Source organism: Zonotrichia leucophrys, chromosome 5 (assembly GCF_028769735.1).
Source record: "Zonotrichia leucophrys gambelii isolate GWCS_2022_RI chromosome 5, RI_Zleu_2.0, whole genome shotgun sequence".
In the NCBI taxonomy this organism is placed as follows: domain Eukaryota; kingdom Metazoa; phylum Chordata; class Aves; order Passeriformes; family Passerellidae; genus Zonotrichia; species Zonotrichia leucophrys.
This window is the reverse complement of record NC_088175.1, coordinates 48076697-48088089: the sequence shown is the minus strand read 5'-3', so window position 1 is coordinate 48088089 and position 11393 is coordinate 48076697. Positions and strand designations below refer to the sequence as shown.

Here is an 11393-nt window from a genome sequence, read left to right as displayed (position 1 = left end):
GCCTCCTGCACCCATGGAAGGAGCTGTGGTAGGTGCTGGGTGTCACTGTTCCCTCCCTGAGGGGGCCAGGGGGTGCCAGGCACCCACCCTTGGACACTCCCCTCCCTGATCCGTGGTGTCTGCAGCCTCCAGCCCCCTTGGGGGGCCCAGGGTGGGGGCAGCACCCCCACACCCCCAGCCCGAGCTGGCACAAAGGCCCGGCGTCCCCCACGCGCAGTTTTTGCTCTTTGTTCTCTTTGCCCAGGGGCTGTGATCGGGGGGTTGTTGGTTTCGTTGCCTTTTTTTATTTCTGTTAATGATTCCGAGGAGGTTTCTCGCTGTCGCAGGGGTGTTTTTATTTCCGCTCGCTCGGGGGAGAGGCAGGTGCATCCCCAGAAAGCAATATTTTCTCATCACATGCCAAAAAAACGCAGCCAAGGAGCCCTGTGCTCCCTGTCCCCAAAGCCCTGCCGGCACTACCGGACTCTTTCTCTACGGCAATAGCTCCCGTGGCCCCGCACAGCCACGCCAGGGTTTTTTATTATTATCAGCCATTTTAAAAACAAGGAATAAAAGGATATTTAATGAGCCACCCCGGGGCCGTGCGTGTGCTTTGTTTGGTGTCCAGGGATGGAGCAGCCCCTCCAGGGCTCCTGATCCTCAGGGTCTTGGCCTTCCCCCCCCATCCCGAGGGAGAGAGAAGGGGGTCTGGTAAGAGCTGAGCCTGGCTCACTTTTGGGGAGGCTCTGACTTGAGGCAAACTCTGCTGCCACAGAAGGTAAGGATTTTCCAGGCATGGGAAAAGAGGCTCCAGGGGAGGTGTCGTGGGTGCTGGTGAGGCTTGGGATCCAAAGGAGGGCACCCTGCACGCTCCGGGGACACTTTGGTTTGGGCTCCACCGTGGCACCCGAGGGTCACAGCAGCCACGGCCACCAGCCCCTCCTCAGAGCAGACTTCGAAAGGTGACTAAAAAAGAGGCTTTGATGCTCCAGGTTCTTCAGGTACAAAAGTCCGAGGTCAGCACCCACAGAGTCCGTGCCCCTGGTCCTGGCGGGCTGCAGGGGTGTCCTCTTAGCCAGGGGGGACAGGCCAGCCCCAGTGTCCCTGGGGTCAGCTGGGGCTGTTCCCATGAGCCAGGGGATCCCCAGGGCGACGCCGGCGTGGCCTCACCGTAAGCTGCTGCTGGCCTGGGAGCTGCCCACCCCCGGGTGCTCTGGGCTGTGCCGGTTCTGCGGAGGAAGGACAGACAGAGCCTGTGAGAGCTGCTGGCCAGCAGCCCCTTGGGGATGGCCATTCACAGAGCCCCTCGGAGGTCCAGGGGCTGGGCACCGCACCCCAGCCTTGCCACTCACCTTCTTTTTCTTCTTCTCTTTCTTCTTCCTCTTCCGCTCTGGATCCTCCTCTTTTTTCTTCTTTTTCTTCTTGTGGTCAGAGTCCGAGGGGGTTTCTGGAGAAGCAGAAGCGCCGGATGAGCCGATGCTCTGCCAGTGCTGAAGGGGAGCAGGGGGGCAGCTGTGGCAGCCTTACCTGGGGGGACGGGGTCCTGCGTGCGGCTCTGTTTGTGCTTGTGCTTGTTCTTCTTCTTAGGCGGCTGGATGTGCATCAGCCGGCACTGCTCGGGCAGCTGTGGAGAAAAGGGGCTGGTCAGGCCACACCGGGTGCCTCCCACCCCCCCGGGTGCCTCCCACCCCCCCGGCTCCAGGCCCCGGGGCTCACCGGGCCGGCGTGCAGGCGGAAGCCAGTCAGCATGGCCCCCGTGAGCGGGGTGAAGGAGCTGCCACAGATGGGCGGCTTCTCGATGAGCGAGCGCAGGCTGCTGCTGTCGTGGGAGCCGGGCAGGTCGATCATGCCGGGCAGGTCGGGGAGGAAGTTGCTGAGCTTCTCCTTCACCTTCTTCCCGCAGAACTTGTTGTAGGCGTGCTCCAGGTTATAGTGTGTGATCAGGTTGGTGCTGCCCGTCAGCTCCGTCGTGCCTGTGCGGCCGCGGGAAGAGTTGGGAAGGGGGAAACGCCCCGACGACACCCCAGGCCCCTCTCCCCGGCCGAACCTGGGCTCCGGGACCCCCTGCACCCCCCGAGCATCGGGATCCCGGCCCCGGGGACCCCCTCGCCGCCCACTTCCCCACCGGACCGCGCGTTGCGTGACTCCGCCCCCGCAGCCTCATTGGCTCCTGGCGCTGTCAGTTCCCTCCAAGGCCGCGATTCTCCGCGCTGATTGGCCGAGCGCGGCACACGCCCCGCCCCGCGGCCCGCCCGCACCTGGCAGCTCCCGCAGCAGGTAGAAGGGGCCGGCGGCGGCCTTGCGGGCCGCGTCCTCGCCCGGCGGCGGCGCCGCGGCTGAGGCAGCGGGCGGCGGTGCGGCTCCAGCGCCGGGAGCCTTGGCGGGCCCGAATCCGAGCGCGGCGGCGGCGGCGGGCGGCGGCTCCGCCGCGCCGAACAGCGCCGAGAAGTTCTCCATATTCCCGGCGTGCCCCGCGCGGGGCAGCCCCGCCCCGCCATTGACCGAGCACCGCCCCTACACCGGCCTGCCTCCCGTTGCTATGGGAGACTCGTCCCAGCCTTCTGATTGGCCGCTTCTATATCTCCTCTCATTGGTCTGCGCCGCACAGGAGTGGCTGCTTCGCAGCTCGCCATTGGTCGGCGCGGGAGGCCCCGCCCCCGGCAGTGAGTGGGGCGGAGGGAAGATGGCGGTGGTGGCGCCGCTGCTGGCGCTGCTGTGGGGGCTGCCTGGGCTCTGCCGATGGCTCGCCCAGCCCTACTACCCGCTCTCCGCGCTGCTCGCCGCCGCTTTCCTGCTCGTGCGCAAGGTCCCGCCGCTCTGCCGTGGGCTGCCCTCGCAGCGGGAGGATGGTAACCCGTGTGACTTTGACTGGGTGAGGCGGCGCGGCCTGTCCTCGGGCCTGTCCCCGCATCCCTGGGCTCTCCCTGGACCTGTCCCTACACCCTCACCCCTGTCTTGGCTCCTCTCCTGCTCTCACAGCATTCCGGCCTGGCTGAGGGAGGAGATGCCCGGTAGCCCCTGGTGTTGCTCTGCGGTGTTCCACTACAGCCGAGAGCCTCCAGGCACTGGTCGATCCCATTGCCGCAGGGCAGCCCCGTCTGCTCGCTGTTCTCCCCCGGGAGGGATGGGGGCTCAGGGCTCTGGCAGGGCCTTGGGGCCAGTAGCGCCTGGCATGGCCACAGTTCCCTGTGTGATGCCAGGCCAGGCATGGCTCCAAGGTGTCCTGGGCGCTTCCAGCTCATGCTGTCCCTTCTCTGTGCCAGAGGGAGGTGGAGATCCTCATGTTCCTCAGCGCCATTGTCATGATGAAGAACCGGCGCTCTAGTGAGTCAGGGGACTTGGGGGGCTGGGGCTGCTTATGGGGTCTCCTCCAAGGAGCTGAGTGGGGGGGGTGTCTGGAGGACAAGATCCAGCCCTCCCTGAAGTTACCCCCAACCTTCTGGGGGCATCTGGCCCCATCCCTTATTCCTGTCTCCACATCACAGTCACTGTGGAGCAGCACATCGGGAACATCTTCATGTTCAGCAAAGTGGCCAACGCCATCCTGTTCTTCCGCCTCGACATCCGCATGGGGCTGCTCTACCTCACGCTCTGCATAGGTGAGCCTGCACATCTTCCTGCCTTGTCCTGGCTCCCCCTCACTGCTCTGGGCTGGAGGAGCTCTGTCCCAGGCCCAGCCAGGCCCTCCTGGCACTGGGGGGCTCAGGAATGACTGCTGTCATTCCAGTGTTCCTGATGACCTGCAAGCCACCCCTTTACATGGGCCCTGAGTACATCAAGTACTTCAGTGACAAGACCATAGATGTGAGTATCTCCCCAGCCCTGGGGCTTTTGGGGGGCTCTGCCCACCCCCCCTAAGCCCATGCCCCTGTGGCAGGAGGAGCTGGAGAAGGACAAGCGGGTGACGTGGATCGTTGAGTTCTTTGCCAACTGGTCCAGTGAGTGCCAGTCCTTTGCCCCCATCTTCGCTGACCTCTCTCTCAAGTGAGTGGCACCCCCTGGAATCTTGGTGGGTAACAGGGCCTGTGGTCCCCTGCGTCCCTCACGTGTCCCCATCCTGCCCAGGTACAACTGCTCAGGACTCCAGTTTGGGAAGGTGGATGTTGGCCGGTACACGGACGTCAGCACCAGGTGTGGGGAGTGCAGCCTGGGCAAGCAGGGCCTCGATCTGGGGCAGTCCCTGTGACCCCCCCAGCCCCCTCAGGCTGCCTGAGGGTCACTGTGGGCTTGTCCTCACACAGGTACAAGGTCAGCACCTCGCCTCTCACCAAGCAGCTGCCCACCCTCATCCTCTTCCAGGGCGGGACAGAGATCATGCGGCGGCCGCAGATCGACAAGAAGGGCCGGGCTGTGTCCTGGACCTTCTCTGAGGTGCGTGGGACCCTCCAGCCCTCTGCTCCCCTGCGCGGCCTGTGCCCGGGAAGAAGGGGGAGGTCCCAGGGGTGCTGATGCTACCTCTTGGCCACAGGAGAATGTGATCCGGGAGTTCAACCTCAACGAGCTCTACCAGAAGGCCAAGAAGCAGCAGAAGCCGCGGGAGGAGGGCCCTGAGGAGCCCCCAGCCGTGCCGGCGGCTGCGCCTCAGGAGAGCAAGAAGGACAAGTAGAAGCTGCCCTGTACTGTCGCCCATCACTGTGTCACCATCAGCCTGGTGGCAGCGGCCCCGCGGGCCTGCCCAGCCCTGCCCGGAGCCGCTCTCCGAGGGAACTTGTCCCGGCTGAGCCCCGGGAAAGCAGCGGTGCCCCCCGGCCCCGTGCGGGCAGGGCGGTAGGAGGGGCCCCGCCTCGGTTAACGCTCGCTCTCATCCATCGCTGACAATAAACGGTCCGTGCCGTGCCTGTGTCCCGTGTCCGTGTCCGTGTCGCCGGTCCCGGGCCGCGTATGGGGGCGGGGCCCTGCGGAGCCCGCGCGCTCTGATTGGCTGGGGCGGCGCGGGCGGAACCGGAGCCCACCGGGGGCTCTGGGGCCCTTCTCAGCCCCGCCCCTTCCGGCCCCGCCTCCCCCGGCGGCGCGCGCTCCCGGCACGTGCCAGCGGCAGGTAGGAGGTGGCGCGGCCGCCCCAGACCCGCGTCTGTCCCCCGTCCCCCCACCATCCCTTCCCCGGGGCCCGGCGTCTGTCCCCCCCCTTCCCCGGGGCCCCGCTTCCCCACTCTCCCCAGCCGCACACTGCCCCGCCATCCCTGCGGAGCGGCTTCCCGCCCTCCCCAGCAGGATCCCCCATTGCCCCCAGTGGCGCACCGCCGGGGACTGGCCCTCTCCCACAGCAGTGTCCCCACAGGGACCCAGCTTTCACTCCCCTGACAGCGGGGTACATGAGATCTCTTCCCACCCCAGAGCGGCGTTCCTGGAGCCCCCTTTCTGCTCCGGCGTAGGCTCCACCGCCTCGGCTCTCCCAGGATGGCTCCCCGCGGGAGGAAGCGCGGAGCCCGGCAGCCGGCGGCGGCCGAGGCACCGGAGACGGCGGGAGCCCCGCAGAAGCGGGCGCGGGCCGAGGCCCAAGATGAGGGCAGCCCCGGGAATACCGGCCCCCGTGTGGTGATCGAGCACTGGTGAGCGGCCGCGGTGCCGAGGGTGGTGCGGGGCCCTGGGGTGCCCCCGGGTCGCTGAGCGCCGTGTCCCCGCAGCAAGAGCTGACGCGTGTTCGGGCGCAACGCGGCGGCGGTGAGCGCGGCCCTGCGCGGGGCCATGGCCCAGCTGCCCGTGGACATCAACCCCCGGCCGCCGCGCAGGAACAGCTTCGAGGTGTCCCTGGTGAAGGAGGACGGCAGCAGTAAGTGCTGGGCTGGGGGCGGCGGGGGCTCCCCGGCACCCCTGATCCCATAAATCTCCTTTGTCTCTGCAGCCGTGGAGCTGTGGAGCGGTATTGGGAAGGGCCCCCCCCGCAAGCTGAAGTTTCCCCAGCCAGAGACCGTGGTGGAAGCTCTGAAGAGCAACATTGCGTAGAGACAATGGCCAGGTGAGCAGGGATGGGATTGGGATTGGCATGGGATGGGACAACAGGTACCAACTTCCTTCTCTCCACAGCCGAGCCAGGACCAGTGCAGGCGGCATGAGCATCCATGAAGAGGCGAGACCAAGTGGGGGGCACCTGCCAGCCCCAGTCCCGTCCCTGATGCTGCAGCTCTGCCACTGCCAGACCCCCGGCTCCCTCCACACCCCGTTGTCCCCCCAGTCTTCAATAAAGTTCAGTACTCCAAAGCATAGCTCTAGCACTTTATTTCAAGGACATACAGCTCAAGAGGTGCAGGCACTGGTGGGGGAGAGGCAGTGCCACCTCCCCTAGGTGAGGACATCCACCTCCTCTTCTGACTCAGATGAGGGGCTGGGCCAGAGGCAGACTGTGCCAGGGGGCAGGAAGAGCTCCCCTGTCCCCACATCCACCTCCTCCTCCTCCTCCTTGGTGTCACTTCCTGGGGTCCCTGGGGGTGCTGCCTGCTGGCAGCCCTGTGGGGACACAGGGGAGTCCCCACGCTGCTGTGTCCCGTTTGCACTGGGGGGCTGCCAGGGTGGGGAGCACTTGCTCGGATGCTCCCGTGCATCCTCATCCTGGGGGGGCTGTGCTTCTGTCCCCCCTACATCCCCTGCCAGCACTGGGGGAGGCACAGGGTGGGGCTGCGCCTCCCGCACCACCTCCCAGCACCCCCAGCGCTCCACCTTCCGCAGCCTCATCCGCCCGATGGGGCTGGGCTGTGAGGGCCCCACAGACTGTGGCTGCTTCTGGGGGGACACCCCAGAGCTGGCACTGCCAGGCTCAGCTGTGCTAGGTGCCACCACGGGGGAGACTTCCTGAGTGGAGTGCAGGCAGGAGCGGTCGAGCTGCCGCTGGGGTCCCAGCCTCACCAGGCGTCCTCCCCAGAGCTGCAGTGACTCGAGCTCGGTGACACGGAGGCGGCGGGCGGCCGCCAGCACCTCGTGCACCTCCTCCTGCGTGACCTCCAGCTCGGCAGTGTAGAAGAAGCGCACCAGCTTGCGCAGCACCCCGATCTTCAGCCCCGCCAGCTCCAGCACCACCCTGCAACCCTGGGGGGGCAGCTCCCGGCCCAGTTGCTCCATGAAGAAGGGGCTGCAGACGGAGAGGACACTGCAGTGGGCCACCACTGCCTCGCCTGCAAAGCAACAGTGGCTGTTACTGCCCTGCAGCCCTTCCTGCTCACGCCAGTGTTTCCTAGGGGGGTTGCAGAGACCCTGCCCGCAGGTCCCTCGGCGGTGCTGCCCGCTCACCTTCAGCCCACAGGACCACATCGCAGAAGACGTCGGCTCGCTGCTGCTGCTGGTGGAGGTGCTGGAAGGCGGTGCGCAGCAGGCGGGTGCTGCGGTACAGCAGCTGCGGGGAGGCTGTGGGAGACCCCATGGCCGTCCTGCAGGGACACACAGCGCCGTGCTGGGGACGCGGGGACCAGCGCCTGCCTGCCCTCTTTGGGCTGTCACAATGGTTTGGGGCTGGGATGTGGCGGGGCCGATGTTTGCAGAGCCCCGTGTGCCCATGCCCTGTGCCCGCGCTGTCCCCGCACTGTTCCCGCACTGTCCCGGTGTCCGCCCCGGCCCCGCCGCCCCGACCTCCGCGCGTCCGCCAGGGGGCGCCACAGCGGGCGCCGTGAGGCCGCTGCACCCTGAGGCGCCCCCGGCCCGGCCCCGCCGCCGCCCCGGGCCCGCCCGTACCTGCCGAGGGGGGCGCGGGCCGCCGCCGAATCGCCCCGAGGGTGAGTGCCGAGCTCACGGCGCGGACGCGGGGGGCGGTGACCGGGATCGGGGCCCTGCGCGCCCTCGCTTCGCGCCCGCGGCCTCACGTGGCGCGGCGGCCTCGGCCCACCCATTGTCCCGCCCGCCGGCAATGGCGCCCCGGCAGCCAATGGCGGCGCGGCGGGAACGGTGTGGTGGCGGTGGCGGGGAGCGCGCTGAGGCGGCATCGGACGGCAGCGGGAGCGCTGCTCGGGGCAGATCCGCCTGCTGTGACCGACCCCTTCCCGCAGCCCTCCCGCAGCCGCGGTGCCCCCTCTCTGCCGAGGCGCTGGAGGCACCGCTCGGGGTTTGCCGTGTGATGGCGGCTGCGCTGAGGGCAGCCTGGGTGCCCCTCATCCCTCTGTCATCCGCATCGGGCCACGGACACGACAGCCAGGCCAGGGCTGCTTGTGGTCACTCCAGTGGTGGCACCGAAGAACACGAGGTCGATAATGGGAAAGGTGCTGTCTGGAGCAGCTCCGGGTTCGAGGGCTCAGAGCCCCGCGATGCACCTTGGTTTGGATTTTCAGGCTCCACTGTGCCCTCTCGTGTGAGGATCGGTGTTTTCGTGCCCCAGGCTCCTGAAGGGGAGGATTGATGGGCCTTTGGAAGGCATCCTTCAAGCAGGCAATGCTGCCCACTTAGTTTGAAAGTATTTTGTCACTTTATAAAGCACCCATTGTACAAACATCTGCGTCAGTCACTCCACATACACGAACAAAGATTATAATCCATCCCCATCGCCTGGAGACAGTGGCTGTTCATACAAACAACCCAAGTGGGTGGAAGTTTCAGAAGCTGCAGAAGGACAGGAGCCTAAATGTCGCCATAGAGTTTAAATATACAAAGTCTTCAAATGTGGTCTTGCAGAGGGATTTTCATCTGGTTGGACATGTGAGGGTGGTTTTTCTTCTCTGTTTTTGCAAAATGGACACAAACCAAGGAGGAAAGTGGCTGGTGCCAGGCCTGGGCCAGCGGCCTTTGAGGTCACTGGCAGTCTGTCACTGCCCCCGGTGGCTTGGAGCCCAGCCCGGAATACCAAGGGATGCAGCAAAACAAGTAATTTCATATCAAAGTGCTATCATATGCTCATAAAAATAGAAGGAAAATAGAGATGTTTCCTCCCCCACTCCTTGCAATCCTTTGGAATTACAATGATCGGAGCTGTCGCCTGGAAAGCCTGACCTCACTGGGAGTGCCTGGATGCAGATGCCATGCAGTGCCCTGTGACAGTGAGTGGGACCACAGTGGGACAGGGGCACCCACATTCCAGCGAGCAGGGCTGGGGTGCTGGGGTTTCAATGTTCCAGCACTAAACCCTGCCAGGCAAAGCCCCCACTCCAGTGTACCCCAACAGCTGCAGCGCTGCTTCCCCTCCCCACCAGTGGCCTTGTCTGCCCTTAAAATTCACTGATACTTGAACTGGCAAGTGAGCAACCACTCCCATTGTAGGTACACAAAAGAGGCCTTTTATGAGTGTCATTTTCACTAGTATCCAAAGCCAAATAATGTAGAGTGGAAAAATTACCAGCAGCCTTTGGTCCCTCTCTCTAAACTCCATTTATGCTACCAGATTTTCCTGGAAAAAAGTATGGAATTGCAGTTTTCACTGCAAAACCTGTCAGACCCTGAATCCTTCTGTCTACCTTCAGGTGCTCAGAGGCTGCAGACGTGCAGCACACCTGGTGTCCTTGGCCATTGGCTCATGGCTGGGCACAACCCTGGGTGACTCAGAGGGTTGGGAATGTCCAGCAGGGCTTATCTCCCGGTGGGATTCACTGCAGAGGGGAAGGCAAGGCCCAAACTGTGCTGGCTGTTCAAGCTCCCTCTGCTATTGATAGGAGGAGAGGCCTCCTCACAGGACAAATCTCGTCTTTCCAGTGTCTCCCAAGACCTCAAATCAGCAGTTTCTGAGCCAGTTTCTGTAAGAGAAGGGAAATTCCCATCTCTAGTCTCATAGCCAGGATCATTTTCAGCTATGCTGCCTTTGCCTGTGTTGCAGGACAGGACCTGCCTCTGAGTCCCTGCTCTCCAGAGGGACCTTGGACCCTGCACACCGGCAAAAGGGATGGATGAAGGCAAGATCTGAGGCTGGGAAAGGAGAGGAAGGAGAGACGGTAAGTGGCAATAGATCCTCGTGGGGCTGGGAGGGAGGGAGATTTCTGTGCATGCTTCAGTCAAGTGTACATTTGGGCAAAAGATGTACCAGGAATTTGACAGTCTGAGGGCACGATAGGATGCAGCCAGGCTGAAAGCAGGATGGTCAGTGGGCATGGGAGAGCCCAACACGGTGGGAGGCTGGTGGGAAGGAGGGACAACACCAAGCACATGGAGCTGCACTGGGAAGGTGTCAGGGTGGGCTCTAGGCTTGCTTTGTGGCCTGGCATCTTCCAGTTGGAGCTGGAAAGCTCCTTCAGGCCCCGCTTCCCTCCTTCTCCCCCTTCATGAGTGGCTTCACCCCCCTGGTGCCGCACTTCCCCTCCTGCAGGGAGGGACAGCGACCTGTCGGGATTCCCATAGGAAAGGGCTGCGGAAGGGCCTTGTTATCCTGACCTGGAACAATGCAGGCCATCCCCTGAGCTGCCTCCGTGGACCTGGAGACGGCAGCCTCCCCTTCCTGCTGCCCTCGGCCGCCGGGAGCTCAGGCCTGCCTTGTAAACAAATTGTCTTGCTCTGTTCCGGTGGCAGCTGCACTTCTGGGCGTCTCATCTGGGAAAGGCATCAGCTGTAGGATGAAAGGGGATGTGCAAGATGTTATTACAAGCAATTACTGTAAAAGAGGGGGAACTTTCCCATGCTAGGAACACATCTCTCTTCTTCCCAGAACGCAGTGGGACAGGCTCCTCTGCCCCAGGAGTTATAGTGGAACAAGAGTGTGATCTGCTGCAGAGTGAGCTGAAGCTGCAGGATCAGGGTCCAGCCTGCCTTCCAAAGTCAGCATGTACTGCCGGGTGTTCCAGCTGTCAGGGCAGGGCTGGGGCAGGGCCAGGGCCTGGATAAACGCTGCGCAGCTCCGTCCTGGGGACAGGAGGCACTTGCCCAGTGTCAGAGCTGTGTTTGCTAGAGCACCTTGAGTCTTTGAGGATGGCAGAGGGAGGGTGTGGCTGTGCTGGGACCATGCTTGAACCTCTGAGACCCTGCTGCCCCAACTGCCCAGGCAGAGGCTTTGAAGGATGTGTCATTGGTGCTGGGATGGCGGAGCAAAGTGTTTCTGATGCTTTTTCCCTTAGGGAGAGCTGTCCCTTGGGAGGTGTCAGGTGAGCGAGGACTCTTCCTCCCAGAAGAAATTTTGAGAGCACTTCTTCTCCCTCCTTGTCCCTGAGACTCAGGGGATGGACCCACCTTCCTCTTTGTGTGGGCCAAGGGGAACGGAGGGCAGACGGGGATTATTTCTAATCTGGGAGCTGTTCTCACTCGAGACACAAGGCTGACAGGGGGCCCAGCTTGCTCGTTTTGGGTGACAACGAGGATGAAGGGATGCAGAGAGAAGGTCTCACTTGCCTGCTGTGGAATGGAGAGGTCTCTCCTTCCTGGGAGATGTGGACCAGCTCTCCCTCTGCTGCCAGCTGCATGGATGGTTTACAAACCACACAGCAGGGAGGGTTTGGGGGTCCTACGCCCAGATCATCTCCCTAGATGTGCCCTTTGTATGCATCAAATCCCATTTCACCTTATTGCACCTTTCTGCACCACCT

General features: G+C 63.7%; 4 protein-coding genes across 5 annotated transcripts; 2 read left to right on the top strand and 2 right to left on the bottom strand.

The window, feature by feature from the left end:
- Positions 1 to 65: 65 nt before the first annotated feature.
- MED19 (mediator complex subunit 19) lies at positions 66 to 2463 on the bottom strand. Its single transcript, XM_064715256.1, has 5 exons — positions 2238 to 2463; positions 1696 to 1952; positions 1507 to 1603; positions 1332 to 1426; positions 66 to 1208 (listed from the first exon to the last, which is right to left on the bottom strand). The coding sequence occupies exons 1-5, from the start codon at positions 2434 to 2436 to the stop codon at positions 1146 to 1148; spliced, it is 711 nt and encodes a 236-aa protein (XP_064571326.1). The 5' UTR covers positions 2437 to 2463; the 3' UTR covers positions 66 to 1145.
- Positions 2464 to 2627: 164 nt separating this feature from the next.
- TMX2 (thioredoxin related transmembrane protein 2) lies at positions 2628 to 4821 on the top strand. The gene is made up of 8 exons (XM_064715252.1): positions 2628 to 2851; positions 3243 to 3303; positions 3465 to 3578; positions 3707 to 3783; positions 3857 to 3963; positions 4045 to 4110; positions 4221 to 4350; positions 4448 to 4821. The coding sequence occupies exons 1-8, from the start codon at positions 2663 to 2665 to the stop codon at positions 4583 to 4585; spliced, it is 882 nt and encodes a 293-aa protein (XP_064571322.1). The 5' UTR covers positions 2628 to 2662; the 3' UTR covers positions 4586 to 4821.
- Positions 4822 to 4904: 83 nt separating this feature from the next.
- On the top strand, positions 4905 to 6180 carry SELENOH (selenoprotein H). 2 transcript variants are annotated; one of them, XM_064715254.1, is made up of 5 exons: positions 4905 to 5017; positions 5314 to 5528; positions 5604 to 5749; positions 5822 to 5935; positions 6004 to 6180. In XM_064715254.1, the coding sequence occupies exons 2-4, from the start codon at positions 5377 to 5379 to the stop codon at positions 5920 to 5922; spliced, it is 399 nt and encodes a 132-aa protein (XP_064571324.1). In that variant the 5' UTR covers positions 4905 to 5017; positions 5314 to 5376; the 3' UTR covers positions 5923 to 5935; positions 6004 to 6180. The 2 variants fall into 2 exon arrangements, with proteins under 2 accessions (XP_064571324.1, XP_064571323.1); XM_064715253.1 differs by having other exon boundaries at positions 4968 to 5017; positions 5352 to 5528.
- Positions 6181 to 6197: 17 nt separating this feature from the next.
- BTBD18 (BTB domain containing 18) lies at positions 6198 to 7793 on the bottom strand. Its single transcript, XM_064714918.1, has 3 exons — positions 7639 to 7793; positions 7201 to 7337; positions 6198 to 7085 (listed from the first exon to the last, which is right to left on the bottom strand). The coding sequence occupies exons 1-3, from the start codon at positions 7791 to 7793 to the stop codon at positions 6259 to 6261; spliced, it is 1119 nt and encodes a 372-aa protein (XP_064570988.1). The 3' UTR covers positions 6198 to 6258.
- Positions 7794 to 11393: the final 3600 nt, after the last annotated feature.

What these genes read in the sequence shown, in the direction of transcription:
- MED19 (XM_064715256.1), bottom strand. Translation starts at nt 2,436, where the DNA reads ATGGAGAACTTCTCGGCGCTGTTCGGCGCGGCGGAGCCGCCGCCCGCC. An exon ending in CCTGCTGCGGGAGCTGCCAG is followed by an intron (nt 1,953 to 2,237) that starts GTGCGGGCGGGC and finishes GCGGCCGCACAG; the next exon opens with GCACGACGGAGCTGACGGGC. An exon ending in AAGAGAAGAAGAAAAAGAAG is followed by an intron (nt 1,209 to 1,331) that starts GTGAGTGGCAAG and finishes CTTCCTCCGCAG; the next exon opens with AACCGGCACAGCCCAGAGCA.
- TMX2 (XM_064715252.1), top strand. Translation starts at nt 2,663, where the DNA reads ATGGCGGTGGTGGCGCCGCTGCTGGCGCTGCTGTGGGGGCTGCCTGGG. An exon ending in ACCCGTGTGACTTTGACTGG is followed by an intron (nt 2,852 to 3,242) that starts GTGAGGCGGCGC and finishes TCTCTGTGCCAG; the next exon opens with AGGGAGGTGGAGATCCTCAT. An exon ending in TCAGTGACAAGACCATAGAT is followed by an intron (nt 3,784 to 3,856) that starts GTGAGTATCTCC and finishes CCCCTGTGGCAG; the next exon opens with GAGGAGCTGGAGAAGGACAA.
- BTBD18 (XM_064714918.1), bottom strand. Translation starts at nt 7,793, where the DNA reads ATGGGTGGGCCGAGGCCGCCGCGCCACGTGAGGCCGCGGGCGCGAAGC. An exon ending in GCCCGCGCCCCCCTCGGCAG is followed by an intron (nt 7,338 to 7,638) that starts GTACGGGCGGGC and finishes GTGTCCCTGCAG; the next exon opens with GACGGCCATGGGGTCTCCCA. An exon ending in TGTGGTCCTGTGGGCTGAAG is followed by an intron (nt 7,086 to 7,200) that starts GTGAGCGGGCAG and finishes GTTGCTTTGCAG; the next exon opens with GCGAGGCAGTGGTGGCCCAC.